Consider the following 20510-nt stretch of genomic DNA (forward strand, 5'->3'; position numbering starts at 1 on the left):
AGTGGCACTGAAACAGTGGGGATGATACAGGGAATGAACAATGGGAATGGTTTACTGCACTTCTTTCATTTTTTGTTTTATTTTTTTCTTTCTTGTGGTTTTTCCCTTTTGTTTTGAGTCTTCTTTCACAACATGATTAATGTAGTAATATGTTTAATATGATTCTACATGTATAACCTATATCAGAATACTTATCTTGGGGAGGGACAAGGGAAAGGGAGGAAGGAAAAAATGGAAATCAAAATCTTATAAAAGTAAATGTTAAACACTAAAAAAATTAATAAAGACTGATCTAAACAACAAATTTTTTTTTTTTAAAAGAAAGGTCTGCTGGAATTCATGAATAATCCAAGAATTCAAAATGGAAAACAAAGAGGGTTCTTCCCCTCTTCCCCCCAGATCTTAGTAAGTCAAGCATTTCTCTCTCGTTAACCACTAGGCTATTTTGTCTTTGAGCAGAGAATTCAGTTTTAGGGAAAATAATTAATAGTCTTATTCCAGCCAATCTTTCATCATAAAACTTGATCATATTCCCAAATGTGTACAAGTCAAACTCAGGTCCTCAAATTCTAAATTGTGTGTGTGTGTGTATTCCCCACTACTTCATAAATCCTTTCCTAAAAATCTAGGCTCTTCAGCCTACAGAGGTTGCACTTCATTTCAGGTCAAGAAGACCAATGGTTCCAGGAAAGCCAGTACTTATTCAATGAGATCTTAGATAACGGTATTCACTAGTGGAGTTCTCAAGCTCTCTTCCTCTGTCCTATCTCTTTTCTTGCTGAGGTGACTAGTATAAACCAATGCACGTCTCAGGTACAGAAAGATAGATCGATACCTTGGTCAAAGAGTGCGACTAGGAAAGAGTGAATTTTTAGTCATTTTCTGAATCTCAAAATCCACCAGGAAATGACAGTAACAGGATGACAATTGAGTTGATGCAGCGACTGAGGGAGCCATGAGTTGGACGCAACCCAAGTTCAGTCTCTCAAAATGTAGAACAGACACCACCAGGGGCCACTCAAAACGAGTTGAGTGATGATATCTGAGAGCTTCCTTGTGAGAGAGGATATGTTTGCAACTGGAGTCCTGAAGAATCGATCGATTTTTAGTGCAAGGTAGTCAACATTCCACAAACATGCTGACATTTTTCCTCCAAGACCTTATTACAGAAAGTCCCTCACTTTCCCTTCCTACCAGAGCTGTGATAAGGAAACTCACAGTGAGGTTGTGCCCCATCAGAGTCTGCACTGAATATTCAATGGGCTTTGGGTGTCTCAGGCAGCACATGGGGTGGGAAGAGGGAGAGGAAAAATAAACCTTTCACGAGTGCCGAGTCACATCATCCACCCCACGCCATCCCCCACAACCTACAGAGGCGGCTTTTCCGGGTGGCTCTGGGAGGAACTCAGACGCCTCACCTGTTGGGACAGCTTGGCTGCGGCCGCTGCCAGCCCAGTCTCAATGGAAGCCACCCTCGTCCCTTCTCGAACAGGTCTATCTTGCCGAGGCACTGAAGGCCCAACCCTTGCTAAAGAGAAAAAAATGTGTCAATGTTCCAGCTATTCATTGGATCCATGAAGGCTGAGCCCACATTGCTGAGAACAGAGCAGGAAATCTCCTATTCCCCCTGTGCTTCAGCATCCCCAATCCAAACACTTTCGTAGGGAAGAGCTCTCAGTGCTTGAAGGGAAACAATGCAGCTCTGAAGTCATCAAACTCAGAGACAGCTCCTGGACTTCCAGTCCTTTGTTATTTCCCACCCTCGCTGCAATCATTTCTAACTGATCGGATAGCTGCCCTTGCCCTCACCAGAGCCCCCTGTTCTCCACCCAACACTTGACTAAAAAGATCAGTTGTGAAAGTTCACATGGCCACCACACTGGCCATACAGGCAGACCCCTGACTGACTTTCCCTCCTTGTCCCTATCAGAAAGGCCAGTCAGCCAGGTAAAGCTGTTCCAAATGAACTCTGGGGGAGGCAGGGAAGAACTTGGGATGAAGGGAAAGAAAAAAAATGCCCCACCCATCCCATTTCTAGTGACTCAGGAGGCCAAATGTCCACTGTTACCTGTCGGGCTGTATGGAGCATCGTCTGAGCTTTTTCTCTTTTTTGACCGAGACTTGAATATAGGATTATCTTCATCAGATTCCAGGGAGGGATAGACTAAATGAAAGCAAAAGAAACAAAGACTTAGTGAAAATCCAAGCATCCTTCCCTGCCATGATCAGCCTTGAGACTGGCTAGACAGCACATCTCTCTACATCTAAGGGCTTCTACTCTAGACCAGTTTCTTTCCTTGGAAACTTGGGAATGCAGGTCCAGCCCTTTCAGTCATTGCAAACAACCATACAGCATTATATAAATACAAATTATGTTCCCAGCAGCATTTTACAGTAGTATAAGTCATTTATTTATGCCTTCCTAATTTACATATTCCCACAATGTATGTGTATATCTAGATCCTAGTATAAGTTATTTATTTATGCCTTTCCAATTTACATGTTCCCACAATGTGCATGTATGTCTATATCCTTCTCTCTTAGTCATTTCTTTCTCAATTCCATGTGAGGCTAATGTACTAAGTTCTCACCACTGGCACTGATTTCTCAGAAATGCTTGGAAACCAGCCCCATTTACCGTGAAATGAGGGCTTCCAATTGTTCTTAAACCTACTTGAATGCTTGGTGACTTCTTTAGTTATGGCTGCTTAACCAGTAACTATACTTCCACTAAGGGGGTGACAAGGATCTTCATTGAGGTACACTTAAAGAAGTTCACAAAATAATGGGAGTTCATAAACGTGTACATGCAAGCTACATATGGGGGAAATGGGAAATAATTTTTAAAAGGAGATAGTAAAATTAAAAAGGGATTGAGAGAGGCTTCCTGTGGAAGAGAGGATTTTAATTGGGACTTAAAGGAAGGCAATAGGTGGAGATAAGGAAGGAGAGTGTTTCAAGAATGGAGTGGCTTACTCATGAACATGGAGTATCACTGAACTGAAGAGTATGAGGTCAGGGAGCAAAGTGTAAGAAGAGCGGGAAGATAGGAGGAAGCCATTAAATTCTAAACAGAACATTGTGTATTTGATCCTGGAGGCAGCAGGAAGCCCCTGGAGTTGACTGAGGAGCAGAGGGATGAGAGGGCAAACTGTGGACAGTTAAGTGTGGGCAAGCTAGCTACATTTCAAGTATGCTGTCATGGATATTACTTTTCAAGCACAAGTTGGATTTGATGACCAGTAAGGGCTTTTCCAATTCTGAAATCCTATAGTTCTCTGAATGCCCATGAGGCACAGAGCAAGGAAATAAGTCTTATGCTTTCAAGAAACTACACAGCGGAGAATGAAAGCTATGGGCTCAGCCCCTCCACTCAAGTTGTTGTGTCTTTTTCCAAGGTCCTAGCCCCCATCTACTTCATATATCTTAAAAAATGTGCAATTCATTTTGTTTTCAGATTATATCTGTCAAACCAATAATATGGTCCTAGAGAAACTGTATAATTCAGCCACTGAACCCAAATCTGCCGACCACCTGGACAATAAATCCAGCTTTTGTTAACCAAGCCTGAACACAGGAAAGGAAGACCATTAAAATCAGTGGCGTAACTATACCACTAACATGAATTTCTGCACCTAAAGCCCACCCTGATCCATTTCCACAGTGTCATCTACAAAGCCGGTCCCTATAATGCTTTCAGAAGAGTTTCAATGTCATTAGCCGGTCCAATGGGCCTATAGGTGCTGTAATTGCCAAGTCACCACAAACTCTTCAGAAAGTCATCTTTCGAATATACAGAGTTTCTAAAATGGAAATAAGTCTTGTTTGCATTAACCTTCTGAGGATTCTAATTTTCACATTAATGTATTTCTATGTAGCGAACAGTGAAATCAGATATTAACTCCAGACAGTCACTATGGATTTCAAGCCCGGGGTAGCCGACAGCCATAATTTGGGACGTGGGGTTTTTATTACACGGCTCAGGAATGTATACAGGACTCCCGAGCAAAAGGTAAATGATCCACACGTGGTCCCTTCCTCCACTTAGGAGCCTGACCTGCCTTGGTCCTGCTGGAAGGGGGTCTTGCATGTTGAATAGAGATTGCCTGAGGTGGGGTGGGAAAGGAGGAGGCTTTTGGTTGGGGGATTAGGAAGAAAGTAGCTGGGAGCTCCAAGTTTTCTTTGGCAGTGACCTGAGCCCCATGGGCTCCACTGATAAGGCAAAACTCCTGAGGCACAGCATGTTTATTAATGTTTTTACTAATTCAGAAACACTCTTTGTCAAATAGAGGCCTGCTGTGGAAAATGTTTCTTCATAGAGTATCTGTCAGGAGATCATAGTTGTTTGTGTGTTATCTCCCCAAGGAGACAAGCTCTTGCTTGTGACTTGGTCAATCAGAAATATAAAAACCCAGATTCTTCACAAGGGAAAGTTGTTCCCTTCCTCTAGGATTCAATTTCTCATTTGTAAAATGGGATACTGAGGGATATTCTGGCTTCAAAGTCAAGCCTGGCTTAGTGGGTTATAGTATACAGTGCATAATAATCCCAGAGGGGCAGACAGATGGCTCCGGGGATAGAACATCAGACCTGCCACAGACAGAGCTGTGTGACCCTGGACAAGTCACATCACTCCATCTGCCTCAGTTTCTCATCTTCTGTAGAAGGGGGATACATCGGGGAAAGAATCTGCAAATCACTCCAGAATCTAGGAAATCTCATGGGCAAAGTCCAAGGGGTCACCGAGTCAGATGTGACTGAGCAACAACAATAATAACATAGAAGGTATAAGTGACCATTTTTTTAAATTTGTAAAACTAACTAAGGCTAATATAATTCTATAATAACAAGAGGCAGCAAAGGACTTTCGGTAAGGAAGACCTACATTGTAATCCTGCCTGGATACTTGTAGCTGTGTGACTCTGAGAAAGTTACCTTACTAGTTGGAGCCTCGGTTCCCTCCTCAGTTACAAGTAGATAAGAATAGCATCTACTTTGCCAAGTCGGGGATCCAGTGAGAGAGTCTGATTAAAGTGTGTGCTTTATAAATGGAGAACTGGCCCCAAAGGCAGAAAACTTGGGCTCAGGGGTCATCTCTGATAACCCCAGACTTCACCTTTCAGTGACCAGAATGGCTAAGATTCTAAGGGACAGGGCCTGGGGGGAGTGATCTGAATAGGAAGAGTGAGTTTCCTCACTTGGGAGTTCCTTATCCCTATGTCAGTCCAGACAAAATAATAAATCATCATAATCACCATCATATCTCACAGGCTGGTTGTAGGGAAAATGCTCTGTAAAACTCAAAAGTGATTCTTTGATGAGCCATTGTCTCAGAATGGCTTTTTCTGAGCTGGCCACAGGAATCACGGACAAAAGGAAGAGATGAAGGAAAGGACCGTGGACTTGGAAGGACAAAGATCTGGATTCCAATCCTGCTTCTGCTCTTGATGTGAAATTTATCTAAGCTTTCTGTGCCTCAGTTTCCTTATCCCTTCCTGCTCTAACCTCTCGGATCACTCCCCAGCTGAGAATCCTCTCATTTTCTAAACTAAGGATCCTAGAAGTTGAGAAAAGATTATAGATTTAGAGTTGGAAGAAGCCAGTTTGTTTGACCATCCCCTCACCCTACCACCGTTTTAGAGAAGATGAAACTGTGGCTCAGGGAAACCAAGGGTCTACATCTCACAGGGAGTATCAGAAGCAAAATCAGAATCCAGGACTCTCGACCTAGTGTCCCCCAGTTATCACAGGAGGCTGCTGAATCACTCTGAAGCAGACTGAGGAAGAGGAGAGAGCTCTGGAGCTCCAGCTGGCTCTGTGGAGGGCCAAGCCTACACTCCTTGAGGTACAAACCACCTCCGAGGAGCAGTACCTCTTCACAGAGTAGGACAAAGCAGCAAAGGCATCAAAGGTGGCAAAATGCAGGTGACTGAGAAAACCTGGGCCCTCTCCCAGGCCTGCCTCCCGCTAGCATAACCTCCATAATCCCTGAGGTCCTTCTCTGCTTTTAACAATCTGTGACTGAAACCCTCCCTTGGGCAGGTATGTGGCAGGTCCGCAGAACAGCCCAGAATTAGAATCCTTCCCCAAGAGAATGCACTTCTAAATGGAAATTCCCCTGAGGGAGGCAAAGAACTCTCTACTGCCTAGTGAAGAGGCTTTAGGTAGGGGGGTGGGGGGAGAAGGGGAGCCTTCATTTTGGGCTCTATTTCCTTAGCTCTGTGCCCATGAGGAGAAGCAGGACCAAAAGTGCCCCAAACCCAAGGCTTTGACTGCCCTCCTCCTAAGCTGGACCCTCTAAGGCCCGGAGGGTGTAGGATCAATAAAAGCAAACGAAAAGCACACCTCCTGTCCCCTATCTCCAACTCTAGGGTTAGGAGGGCTGAAGACTAGGGCAGCAGGGGAGATGGGGAGAAGAGCAGCTACTCACCATAATCTGAGTCTTTGAAGCAGGCATCCAGGTGATCCTGGTCTTCCTCATAGTCTTCAATGTCAATGCTGTTCTTTGTGCTTTTCTTCAAGAGCCGTTTCCCGGCACTCTTGTTGCTCCCTCCCCCATTCTTCTTCGAGTTCTGGGCTGAGATGGAATTGCTCTTTGCTTGGTTGGTGCCCCACGACGTCTGCAGGCAGGAGTCTGAAGACTGGAGGTTTGCCATGGACAACATTCCCTGAATAGCTTCCTGTGTGCTGGGGGAGGCAGGTGGCTGGCTGAGGGGGGCACAGGAAGAGATAAGGCACTCTCAGCTAATTGCAAAAATAATATTGCAAAAATAAATAGCCCCTTGGGTAGCCCAGGCAGGCTGGCGACTGGCGGGCGGCAGCCGTCGGGTGGCAGGCAGACGGGGGAAGGCCTGGGGTTGGATTCCTCATGACAAGGTTGGTGCACCATACATGAAATCAACGGTTCGCAATTATGAAATCAAGAGCTCACTGCTACAAATTAGAAAGCCTCAAATGCTTTAGTTTCATGACTAATCCCCTCCCCTACCTTTCATGACATCATACCCCCCAGGCTCAAGAGGCCAGACAGCCAAGCAAGAGCCACTCCCGAACTTCTGTGAGGGCGAGAGTTCTGGGACTCAAAGGGACAGTCTGGAGCCCAGCAAGGTTGGTAACTAAGAGAAAATAAAAGAGGAAGAGACAGAGACACAGAGAAACTAAAAGAGACAGGCAGGCACAGAAGGAGAAAAGAATCTGGGGGAGAAATTGAGAGTAACAGAGAAAGATGGAGATAGAGAAAGGAGGGAAGAAGGAGAGGGAAAGAAAAAGAAAGAGAGAGGAAGAGGAAAGGACAAGGGGAAAGAAAAAGACAGAGACAGAAAGAGACAAAGAGGGACAGACAGACATAGAGGGAGAGGGAGAGAGAGAGAGAAAGAGAGAGACACAGAGAGACAGAGACAGAGAGACAGAATAACATTAACAGAAAGGGGGAGGGAGAGAAACAGAGATACACAGAGATAAGAGACAGAGAATGACAGAGGCAGACATGGAATCTTGGAAGTTAGAAAAAATATGAGACCACCCAGATCAACCAATATCCAAATAAGAATTCCATCTCCACAACACCCCTAACAAATAGCACAGATTCCTCATGTGAAGATCTCCAGTGAGTAGTCAACCACTCCCTCCCAAGGGAACTCATTTCATTTTGGGATGGCTCTAAATGTTAGCAAGTTTTTCCTGACATCAAGTTTAAAATTCAGTCTTCAATTTCTACTCATGATTCCTAGTTCTGCCCTCTGTGGTCAAGCAGAACAAACTAATCTCACTTCCACTTAGAAAGCAATACAGACAGTAAGAAAGACAGACAGTCACTTAAACAGAGAATAAAACAGACAGTGAGACAAATGGCCGAGGTGACAAGGGAGCCCTCCTGTCTTTTTCAGTGTGAATTTATACTCTTCCCTTATGGAAAGATGACTAAGAGCTAAACACTTACCATAGATAAGGGGAAGAGAATAAGTATTTGTAAAGCACCTACTACAAGCTAGAAACTGTAAAGTGCTTTACAAATACCATCTCATTACCTCATACTTCTGGCAAGAGACGATCTCTAGCTTGTCTCTAGCTTGGCTAGAGAAGAAAAAAGGAGGAGGCAATAGTCATTTCCCTCTGTCTCCCAAGCAGATTTGTGGCTTGCCCAAATCCTTCTGTCTTACATAAAGAGGCTGGGATCCTGACTCTCTCCATCCCAGAAAAACTCTGGCCAAGGCCCGACCGACGTACCTACTTACATCTGAGAAAATGTACAACCCCTCACCTCCTTCAAAGCTTCTAGAGATCTTTGGGACTCTCCCTTAACTCAGTCTTCATCACATCTTTAGGAAATTTCTTAGAGGCAGCTGCCCCAGGGAGTGTCTCTGTCAAAGTGGACGGTAGAAAGACAAGTTGACAGCTCCAGCTCTATAGGCTTATGGAGAGAGAACCCTTTGCCCACGGAGCTGCTTCTAGACACAAGTGTTCTTGGAGGTCCTCAGGAGAAAACAGATTTCTGCAGGAGTTCCAGAGTTTTGTGGATGTCATAATGCCAATAACTCAAGACAAGATTTAAGAGATTAAAGCTTAAGGTCAGAGGTCTTATTCATTTCTCCTTCCTCGGTAGAATTTAAATCAAGATCTTGGATAAAATAGGTTTTCAGTAACTGTTTTTTTGAGTAGAAAGACTTCCTTTCCCAAAGAACTAAACTTTTAGAATCTTTCCCTTTTTCTTAGTGAACTGCGGCATTTGAGCTGTCTCAGACTTAGCCTATAAGTACATGTAGAAATTCAATGGTTAGATAGAGACCAAATTTAGCTGACTACCCCCCAAGTCTGCTCCTGAGAAGCTGATCCTAGAAGGATCCAAGTTCCAAGACTCACTCCTCATGGACAGTATCCTATTCTGGTCACTGCCTCATTTTCCTGAAGGTTCCCTGGCCCCAAACCAATGAGGAATAGAACTTGAATTAAAAAAAAAAAAAAAGCTTAACACAATCTTCTTTTCACAATTCCATCTGAATGCAAATCCCACCCAGGGAACTTTTCTTTGACTCCCTAAAACTTGCTTCTCCAGCATCTCACCCGAAACAAGGGAGCAAGCAGACTAGTGATTAACTAAGTGATTAAGTAATAACTAATACTACCAAATTCCCTTTCTCCCAAGACTGATGATACACTGTGGTCACACGTGGCTATCCCTCCATGATTAGAATGCACCCCCTCATGCTAGACTAGCTCAGCTCTCTAGTGCCACCTCCTGCATAAACCCTCCTTTTGCCACTCATCCCCAGCGACTAGTAGTGTCCACTACAAGTTAGGAAACGCTTGATCCTGACTGCAGTGCTTTAAAAAAGTGACCTCATGTTTCCCACTCTTCTGTCCTTGCTGCCAAGTCAGATTTAAGTATTCCAAGAACCCTCCTCAAAACCCTCAACAACAGTGACATTCATCTAATGATTCCCCATTTATAAAGCTTGCCCTGGTGCTCTACAATGCCCACCAAGTACAACTAGTTCTGTCCTGGAAGACCAAGCAGAATAAGTCCACTTTCCTAATAACTCTTCAAGTTATTGACTACAGCAGAGTTGGTTCTCTTGCCACATTCAGGTAAGAACACTGGGTTTGGAGACAAAAGGGTCGGTTTGAGTCATTTCTGCTACTTAGTATTTGGCAAATGACTTCAACTCTTTGTTCTCATGTCCTCATCTTTAAATGAGAGAGAAGGGCTAGGTTTCCTTTGAGGCTTCTTCCAGTTCTGTATTCTATGGTTTTGCAATCCTGTTATTTAAAGGAGTTGGCCTTTGCAATATAATGAATTATTGTCCACCTCTCTCAGAGAAGAAAACCAAGACTCCACAATCACTTGCCTAAAGTCAAATTGATTAGAGCAAGAAGAATCAGGAATCCAACATGGGTCACAGCTTATACACTTGAGATCTTTCAGAGATCCTAAATCACTAAGCCAATGTGTTGTAGTAGCCAGTACAGCGGGTATAAGGATAAAAAGGCTTTCAGTGGGTTGTTTTTTTTTTTTTTTTTGCTCAGTCCATACATTTTACAACATCCCTATCAAATACTCATCTGGCCTGGACTTGAGAATCTCCACGGAGGGGAAAATCACTCCTTTCTAAACCACTTCTGCCACCAGGCAGCTCTAGAAAGAAGGTTTCTTTTATATCAAAGGGAAATCTACCTGTGAAACATATACTCACTGCTCTTGGCTCTGCCCTCGGAGGTCAAATAGAAAAAGTCTATTCTTGCTTTCATCTGAGAGCTCTTAACATAATTGAAGATGGCCACCCTGCTAACATAGTAATATTCTTTCTCTGCTAGCAAAAAAGATGTCTCTGGAGGATGTGGACTGTTTGATTTTTATATTTGTCTCTCCATGATGACTTGAACATAGTCAGCACTTAATAAAGGACTGAAATAGAATTCGTACAATTCTTTACTTCTTGTTTTCTCTTCTCTTTCTGTTTTAACAAGTTGTGCCTCTACTTCACAGCATTTCCAAGGAGGCTCAATCCAATCTAGCCTAGCCCCTGAACAAGGAAGAAGATGGAAAGTCTTTTCTAAAATCTTATTTGGGGACTATCTGTATATTTTTTCCCTGAGTTGATGCCCATTAAAAATAACTACTTTAAAAGAGTTAACTGCACGCCACATTTTCCAAACTCATTTGTTAACAGAACTCCCATTCTACTGCCCAATAACAACTTTAACCACCATCGAATTGTTCAATATCTAATGGTGGTAAGAATTTGCACCATAAGTGTATGGTATAGACAGGAGTTATATAGGAACATGTATGTATGAGAATAAAAACCAGTCCATGCTAGCAGCTGCTGAATCAATGAGCAGGACACAGATGCTTAGTGAGGAAAATAATACTTTAATCCTCCAATTATCATACCAAAATCCGTAACTTATTTCCCCCCGAGTGATAAACACAGAGCAAATCATCTAGAAGAAATTAACATATTTTCCCCCATTTTCTTCAACTCTTTTCCCAAACAGTGAATCCTCAAAACAGTGGAAATGGACCATCAAAAACTGACCCTACACACCAAATAGGAGCATTAGGAGAGGAATTGCCTAGGGCAAACCAGGCTTGAGCAAATAAGGGATAAGAGCTGATCAAACCCAAGGCAAACCACAGCAAGGGGGAGAGCAAGGCTGTGTGTGTGTGTGTGTGTGTGTGTGTGTGTGTGTGTGTGTGTGTGTCCATGTGCATGCATGTGTGTAAAACCATTTTAAAGAGACTGAATGCAAAGTGTTTCTCATTAGGGTATTTATCTGCAGATCAGTTTCCCTTCATTTCTGGCCCTGTGCTCTCAAATGTACATAATATAGAACATGAAACAGGAAACCATCATTAGGCATTTGAAAGCTGCTGCGACTTATTACAGGGTCCATAAATGACTTCTTTCCTTTTCTGCTTGTGTCTTTACTTTCTCTTGGTTAAGACTGTGAACAAGACCTTTTTTATTAACTCCAGGGTATCATCTCCAGAGAGGACCTCCCAGACTCTGGCCCTCTGCTCATTTGTATAGAGCAGGAGAAGCTGGGCTCTGTTGCCCCTGGCACTTCTGAGCCGCTGCTGCCTGGGTTTGTAGAGACCCAGAAAGCTCAGCATGAGGAAGAGAGAAAACTACCAACCTAGGAGTGGTAGGTGCCTCCTGCTCCCATCAAGGACCTTCACTGTTCAGGGGACTTGTGCAAGATTAGGAGAAGCCAGAGTTCCCAGATCTGGTGAGGGCTTTAGCTCTCTGATAAGCTATTGGCTGGATGATGAACATCTGGTCATTTTCAGCACTCTAAAGATGGAGAGCCATGAGAACTGTCAGCAGCCATGGGGAGGTTTGATCTGGAAAGTACATGACTATTTAATGGAGGAATTTGGCCAACACAAAATTCATAAGCTAAGAATGCTGACGAGGGATGTCGTGGTGCTCAGAGAGCCTGTATTGTCCTCTCAGTCCAAGGAAAATGAAAATACTCTGGAAAATAGTTGGAGGAGGGAATTTTCACAAAGAAATAGTTTGATCCAGAGAGGAGCACATGGGGGCACACCAGCTGTGCTGTGTGAAACCCTGAGTTTCTCCTCCTCTGTCTGGGACTCAGTTTGAGACTGAACATGAGGGTTGAATTATCAATAGCCTTGGAAATCTCTCTTCCAGCTTTAGCAATTCTAAGTTCTATGAGATCTTTCAGTTCTAACAATCTGTGCTTTGTAATCCTCATTCCCAACTTGAAAATTCTAAGTCTTCTTCCATTTCGAACAGTCTTTACAAAGGTCTTTTCCAATTCCTAATGTTCCACATTTCAAGATCCCTTCCAGGCAGCTTTGACAGTCTATTTCAGGTCTCTTTTAACTTTTAACTTCCATGTTCTACTTCTTCCTAATTCTGGAAGTCTAGGCCCTCCTAACTCTTAACATTTTATGTTCCTCACAATTCTCATATTTTATGACTCCAAGTTACAATTGCAAAACTCCAAATTCACCATGAACATAACTACAGAGCATTACCGTGTAATGACATGTGTAATACCCAAGATAAAGATTTCAAGTTTATTCACTTTGTGGGTTTTTTGTTAAGCAAACAAAACAAAAAGGGAAATGCAGGATACCTAGCAGAAAACCTTCCCCACATCTGTCATCCAAAACCCCATCAAGAGCTCGTTTCCTATTTCTTTCCCATTAGAATAAAGCATGTCACAGCTGTCTGTGTAGAATAGACTGCATACAAAATAGTAATTTATGAAATAAAATACAGTCATTTGATTTAGCAAGAGCTATTTCCAATCAAGACCTTAACCCACACCATCAGAACTCCAATGTTTATTTAAGAACAAGGACTGATACGACCAATTCCTGCCGAACTACCAACCGCACGCAGGGCTGGATTTCAGACCATACTATTTACTGATGCTTCGACTTTGATTTCAGAAACCACAGAGGCTCAGAAGGCTGAGACAGAGATTGAACAAAACTGGGAGGCAAAGCCTTAGAGAGTCTGGTGCCTTTGCATAAAAGCTGGGGTCTTACTCATTTCTGAGTTACAAGTGTCCACACCCTCAACCCACCCGGGGCAAATGGCTTAACCAAATTTTGTCTATATCAGGCCACCCACTCTTCCAACTGGACCTACAGCCTTTTTGAAGGATCAAGAATTTGAATGACATGAAAGTAGGATACCTAGCAAGTGGCCCTCCTAAAATGACTGTCAAAGGATAGAAATGAGTGTCAGCCCTCTGGATATGCTCTGGATCTCACTCTCATCATCTGTAAAATGAGAGGATGGGAAGATATGACTTCCAAGACCTCAACTCTAAATGTCTGCGTCTATGATCTCAGAGCCTGGTGCTCACATACAAAATCAGCTCTTTCTTATCTCAGTGTAGTCAAAGAATAAGAGTGTTCTGGTTAATCCAGAACAGAAAAGTATCAGGAAACATACAGAAGAATCCATCCTATTAACTCAAGGAAAGCATTCAAACATAATCAAGCTCACTTGCCAGTTACAGTGTCTTAGAAGTGATAATGTTTCTTAAGAATTCAGAAGATTCTGTGAGAATGTCTTAAGTCATTTTCACAATGACTGCCCAAAAAGTTCCACAGAAAAGTCTCCAGCTATGCAAGTTTTCTACTTGTTGAATTCTGGATAAATGAGATAACTGCTGAGACAACACAACATAGTTCAAAAAATTACTGAACTTGCACTGAATGGGGCTTGGATTCAAACCCTATCCCTGCTAGCAATCCACTTGATCTTGGACAAAGCCACTTCTTTGGGTCTTGGTCTTTTCATCTGTAAAATGATGGGGTTGGAATGGATCCCCAAGCTCTGGTACTCATGACTAGAGGGCAGGCCAGAATTCATTATAAGTAGGGGGCTGAATATCCCCAAAGGTTATGATCTTTGGAAGGCTCTTCCTCACTGCCCATTCAATACAGTCAGATCTCTGATTCTGTGGGGTGCTGCCAGATCTTCTGTGCCCACCTTCCTCCTGGTCAGGTGCCGAGGGTTTGGTTTCAGAACATGCAGAACCGTCCCAAGGTTCTCAGGGTCAGGGTTGGCCCCTGCTCTTGAGGTAGCCGACAGGAAGTACCAGCAGTGCAGCCTACTGGCATACTGATGAGCGGAACGTGAGACATGGAGGGGGCTCTTTTTTGTTGCCTCCTTATCTTTGGCTGGAGTTCTCCGGTGATATCCTATGTGGAGGAGCTCACGGAGTAGCCAGTGAGAGTTGGCTGATGGTGAGGGGGCTCTTTGGTGGCTGAGACTATAGCAAAGGCTGCTTCCGTTTACTTTCAAGTATAACTCTAAGTTCCCAAGTAATGCAAAGATCTGGGACAGTAGCTCCATCAGATTAAAGAAAGATGGTTTCCCCAAGAGTTGTTTCCTATCTGCAGCCAGCTATACCTTTAAAAACCCAACTCAGGCCACCCGGCTCACAATCTCTGAGCACAAGATCCCTGGGGTATGAGCTCGGCCATTTCAAACATGTACACATCAGACATTCTCACCCCAAGGATTTTCAAGGCTACAAACTTTCTACTTCAATTCTCCCCCAACGCTGTGGTTTCTTGGGACTGGAGGCAATGCTTACACTTCCAAGCTTTTTGCTATTTCTCCATCCAGAGACGCTGATGTACCAGCAGTGCCCTAGGAGTCAGGGACCTGCATCAAACTTCCGCTCGCCCCTCCTCAGTTCCTTCCTAAAAAAGCATTACCCGAATCTCTCTGGAAGTAAGGCATTTCATTATTGGTAGTAATAAAGAACTAGAAACAAAGCTGACCCATTGTTTGGGGATAAACAAATTTTGGTACATGAATATAAAGAAATAGTGCCCACACAAAAATGAACATGCAGAATGCAAAGCATGACTTTTTCTACTAACTGATGCAAAGCTAAATAAGCAGAATTGAGAAAACAATACATATAGTGACAAAAAGGTAAAGTACAAAGAAGAAAACTAAACTGAACACTATAATGACAGTAAAAAATCTCAGCCCCAAAGCAAAGATGAGATGCAGAGGCTGTGGACTATGGGAGCTGAACATCAAATGTGCCGTCGGTCTAAGAGGTTATGTTGCTTAACTTTGCTGAGTAACTTGTTTTTGCTATTTTTTTTGTTATTAGTAATAAGTCTGGGTATAGGGATGAATATATGTAAATATTATTTGAAATTAAAGATGACATAAAAATAAAAAAAACTATGAATAATTTTTTAAAGTGAGGTATCCCATGTATTAGTATGGCAAGAAAATATGGACCCACTTTGTCATCATCCCTTAGAGCTTGCCACCTTCCATTTCCTGGGGTTCCTCCCTCCCAGACACACAGGTAGTCTGCAGGTAGGTAGAAGGGGCACCTAGATGGTGCAATAGAGAGAGCACAGGTCCTAAAGTCAAGAGGACCTGAGTTCAAATACATCCTAAGATTCTTCACTTACCCCCAACTGCCTCACCCCTCTCACTCCCCCAAAAATGATTTGCCCAATTACAGGCACGTTGTATTCAGTGATGCACACTGACAATCTTGGTTTTTCAGAAGGCTTTCCAGCACCTCATTCCCAAGAGGAGCTTACCTGTTGGTGTTATACTCTAAACCTCCGACTTCTTTGCTGGCCTGCAAAAGATCCAGAATCCCTGCTGAACTCCCACTCTCCTTCTTTACTTTGGAATTGCGGCCTGGCTTGGCTTCCGTATCAATATGGAGAGAATCCTCATCTGATGAATCATCACTCTGTTGAGACAAGGCAAAAACCACAGGTGATACAAAGCAAACCAAGATCCACAGTACTCAACAGCAGCCATCTGCTAGGGGATTGATATTTATTACAGGAGGACCTTGTTTTCCCCTTTGGGAGAAAAAATGGCCAGGTAAAGAAACTTGAGCTCTTACAGTTTGAAGTGAGCTCGGAAAATAATATACGTGTGGCCAGAGTCAAAGCTTGATGCCTGAGCCTGCTCGTGTACCTGTGTAAACCAGGTTAGATGTGGGCTCAGAAGGCATACTGCCCCGGCAAGGTCCCCTCTCCTTGCATCCAGCTTTGAGAAAGGACCACTGCCCTCCAGGAACAAAGTCAAGAAGCCTTTTCTTTCTTTCTCAGGATTCTTACCCAGGTTAAAACGGAGGCTATTTGGATCAGCACTATCAGAAGGAGAAAGAAGGGAGGACGACTCAATATCCTTAAAGTGAAAGGGCAGAAGTTACTTTTACATGTGAAGGGTTCATAGAACTAAGAGATTTATTCTAACTCTAAATTCTGGGATCCTCTGTACATTAACAGCTCTTTGCACTCTGCCCTGTTGGTAACAATGGCCGGCCCAAGCTACCACAGAGAATAACTAGCTGCCCACCCAGCAAGCCTTGCTTTCATTCCCATTCCAAAGCAGAACTGACTGGAGACTGGGGAGCAGTCACCTGATCCAATAATGCAGCAAAAGAGCATCAAGAATCTGGAAGAAAACTGTCCATATATGGCCAGTATAAATGGAAGGGCAGAGTGGGCAGAGAAAGCAGTTTGTCCTTTAGGATGGTGGCAAGTGACATCATTCTCTTTGGAACGGATCAGCTACAGATAAAGTTCAATAGGTGGCATAATGTTCAATAATATTCCGTACAGAACAATGACTGTTGGTTGCAGTTGTTGCTACAGAGAACAAAGATTAATAGCTAGCATTTACATAATTGCTAGCATGTATACAGCACATCAAGGCTTGGAAAACACTTTGTAAACGTTATAAACATTTTTGCTTTATTTCTCGTCCCCAACAACTCTAGGATTTAAGTGCTACTATTATCTTCATTTTTAACAAGAGGAAACTGAAGCAGATAGCAGTGAAGTGACCTGCCCAGGAGCTACCAAGTGACTAAGAGGATATGAATTTAGGTTTTCCTGTGCCTAAGTCCAGCACTCTATCTAGTGCACTACCACCCAGCTGCCTAAATTAGACAGACAGGGCACATGTGTCAAACCAATGATTCTGGTAGAAAATAGAAGCAATGTGCCCCCCAAGAAATCGTTAATTACATCCACAGTTTGTAATTCCTCTCGTGTGTGGACCCTCTTTCTATGAATGAATGCAGACTTAGATTCTTCCCTGACTTAGAGGTGGTCTTCAATGGCACAGAAACTAAAAGAATTCACTCTTTTGTACCTGGACATCATATTATATATAGTTCAATGGCTTGCCCATAAATGAAAGCCATTCCTCTTTGTTAGGACCTAACAAAGCTAAGATTTTATTAGTATCAATATTATCATCATAGTCGCCATCCATATCACCACAGCTAGCAATGATTTGGTACTTTATGATTTACAGATGTTTTACATATGTTAACTCATTTCATCTTCACAACAGCCCTGTGAGGAAGGTGCTATTATCATCCCAATTTTACAGATGAGGAAACTGGAGGTGGAGAGGGGTTACTTGACTTTCAAGTCACACTGAAAGTCTAAGAATGGATTTAAACTCAAGCTCTCCTGATTCTAAATCCAGCGTTACATCTACTACACCATCTAGCATGGCCTTTGAGAATTCAAGGTCACCTCCACACCAGAATGAGTGATGGAAGAAGAATCTGAATTACATAAATGAGAACAAAGAGCAAAACAGATATATAAGAGTCCCAAGAAGGGAGGGATTATTTCCAGCAGAGCAGATCAGGGAAAAAGCTTCCTGGAAGAGAGAAGGCAACTAAGATGGCATTGTGAGTCGTGGAGGAATATTTAACACTGATCATAATCTCTACCTAAAGACATATTTGTGTATTTGTGAAGTTACAGCTTCAGCAGACTAAGGCCTCATTTAAGATTGGGGTTAAAAATCCACCAACATTGTTTTTGAGGTTGTTCCTTAGCCACTGAATGTGTCTCCCAAACCCCCATAATCTGCCGTCTTCCTAAAGACATACGGGAGGTTTGAAGAAGTCATATAGATAAAGCCTGAAAAAAAATGCACAGGACAAATAGTGTCTATATAGCACTTTAACAGTTCTTTCTAGGAAAACAGTCCATCACTAGTGTTCTGGTTTCACGGCAAAATGCCACGACATTTTTCATTATTCAGCTCATGACCTTAGTTGGAACACAAGACATGTCAATGGACCGTGTCACTAAACAAATAACATACATTTGATGAAGTACAAACTCACCTTGTATAATACTGATTCAACCTTTGGCTTCTTCACGGGTGTGTGCTGGATGGTTTCCTTCTTATCTGATAAAACTAAAAGAAAAAATGAAATTGCAATGATAGGATTTTCTTGAAGAAAAAGCTTATCTTTCACACATCTGGATAATGGTATGCACTTCTTGACTGTATCTACAAAGCAAGTCCAAAACATGCTGCTTGCTGAAAATGTTTCCTCATGCTCGCTTGAGGAATTCTTCAACTAAGGAGTCAATGCCATAACTGAACACAAGAGGAAATATAACTTACAGGACAAATCTCTTTTTGTTGTGTTTTTCTTTCTTCTAATTGGAAATTCATCAATTTTGAGCTCTCCATCATCAGACACATATTCATATTCATCCCGAATGGGCTTGGTTTTGTCTTCCTTGAAGTTCTGTAAGGACCCAAATACCCCGGGACTTGTCTGGGTTTTAATGCCCTTGGAGCTATTGCAACAAAAAATAAAAATCATCAGTCAGGTTCATGCATTCACATAACTCTTTCTCCTTAAAACTAGAATTGTTGACTTCCATGAGATTCTTCCTTACTCTGAAGCAAGTAACCATACCGCTAACAAAAAAGGACTTTTTAAACTTTTTTCTTTCATGACCCCTTTTTTCCCAAGAAATTTTTATGCGATCCCAGATATACAGGTACATAAAATAGATTTGTAAATGAAATATTTACTGATAATAAATCATAAAGATATTTTAAAACTATTCTTTAGTATACGCATAATTTTACCATTTGTTAAAGATGAAAGCAAATTTGCATGCTGAAAACATGGATGTGTTTATTTATTTTTACATGATGAATTACACATTGGCAGAATATTTGAAACCTTTTACTATTGCTAAATATTTCGTGACCCCCAAATTCAGTTACACAATTCCATATGGAGTTGTGACCCATAGCTTAACAAGTTTTGCTCTAAAGGACTTCAAATCCTCAAGAGGAAAAGGATTGCATAGAGCTTAGACTGACTATTGAGGCCAAAGTCAGAAGACCTGAGTTTTAATCCTGTATTTAATTCTGGATACTTATTAGCTATGTGATCCTGAGCAACGTTTTTAGCTTCTGGTGGTCTCAGTTTTCTCATCTCTAAAATGCATACAGTAATAATGCTGACCTCACAGAGTTGTTATGAAAATCAATTGAGATAATGTAGGTCAAGCTTTTCACATACTGTAAAGCATTAAGTCAATGTGCGCTATTATTAGTCCCAAATAATTTAGCATGATCTGAAAGAACCCTTGGGGTTTTTCACATCCCCCACTTATGAGGCCCACATTAAGGCTTCCTTTTCAGTCTTCCCAAATCTTCTCTATATCCCTCCTCCCCAATATATCTATATCTATATCTATCTATATATTATGGACATGTTCTCATTGAAAACCCTCACAATGCATGATCTATATAGGAACTGTCAGAAAATATTTTTGACTCCCTAATAGCAAAAAAATGGATAGAATGAAGTCCAAATAATACAGGGTTATAGAACTGAGATATCTCTTGAAAATAGATACTATTATTAACAAATGATAATCTTTTTTTTAAAAACCTCACTAATATTAGATACACTGATACCATAATAAAGATCTAGCATAATGCTACACAAAGAACATATTGTATGTGTAGGTTACTAATTATGACATAAATACCATGAATTACTTTACATTTTCAAGAAATTTTATTGAAACTCATCATAAGGGTACCTATTTTGGCCTGTTCCCATATGAATCACAGGGGTAAAGGGGTAATGTAAGTGTATATAAATACCATGAATTACTTTACATTTTCAAGAAATTTTATTAAAACTCATCATAAGGGTACCTATTTTGGCCTGTTCCCATATGAATCACAGGGGTAAAGGGGTAATGTGAGTGTATTGGTTTTGGTATTAGAACACAGTAGGAGCTTAATGAATGCTTGCTGTTCAGGTTAACTAGGTCTCCATCTAAAAAGTGTGAGCTGAAAACTATATGGCACTTTGAGGCTTTCAAAGACATTTATATACAGTATCTTTTTGAGCCTCACAAAACCCTAGGAGATAATGAACCTGAGCATCAGGGAGGTTTAAATTACTTGTCCAAGGCAATACACTTCATTACTGTGGTAAGGTCGAATTGCCTTTTCTGATTCCTAATTCATTTCCATTAAGCTATGTTACCTCTCTAAAGTACTTAAGATCTAGAGGCAAGCAAGCAAGAATCAGTTTTTGAAAAATCTGGGATTAGTTTAAGGCCATGTAGTAAAACCAAGAAATCAGAATTCCGTTCTTCAAAGAACATGAATTGTGATGAGTTCACTATCAGACTGGGATGTAACCTTTGATAACCGGGT

The 20510-nt window shown here is 41.9% G+C and overlaps 1 protein-coding gene across 2 annotated transcripts in view; it reads right to left on the reverse strand.

Annotated features, from left to right (window-relative positions):
* The window catches only part of PHF2 (PHD finger protein 2), a 193458-nt gene that overhangs the window by 9967 nt on the left and 162981 nt on the right, over window positions 1-20510 (reverse strand). For both annotated transcript variants that reach the window (XM_051983873.1, XM_051983882.1), the window contains exons 15-20: window positions 18435-18613; window positions 18148-18221; window positions 15575-15732; window positions 6431-6708; window positions 2069-2164; window positions 1419-1528 (exon numbers count right to left, since the gene is read on the reverse strand). In XM_051983873.1, coding sequence (XP_051839833.1) covers window positions 1419-1528; window positions 2069-2164; window positions 6431-6708; window positions 15575-15732; window positions 18148-18221; window positions 18435-18613 — 895 coding nt within the window. The remainder of the gene's footprint in view (window positions 1-1418; window positions 1529-2068; window positions 2165-6430; window positions 6709-15574; window positions 15733-18147; window positions 18222-18434; window positions 18614-20510) is intronic.

This window comes from Antechinus flavipes, chromosome 1, assembly GCF_016432865.1.
Source record: "Antechinus flavipes isolate AdamAnt ecotype Samford, QLD, Australia chromosome 1, AdamAnt_v2, whole genome shotgun sequence".
Classification (NCBI taxonomy): Eukaryota; Metazoa; Chordata; class Mammalia; order Dasyuromorphia; family Dasyuridae; genus Antechinus; species Antechinus flavipes.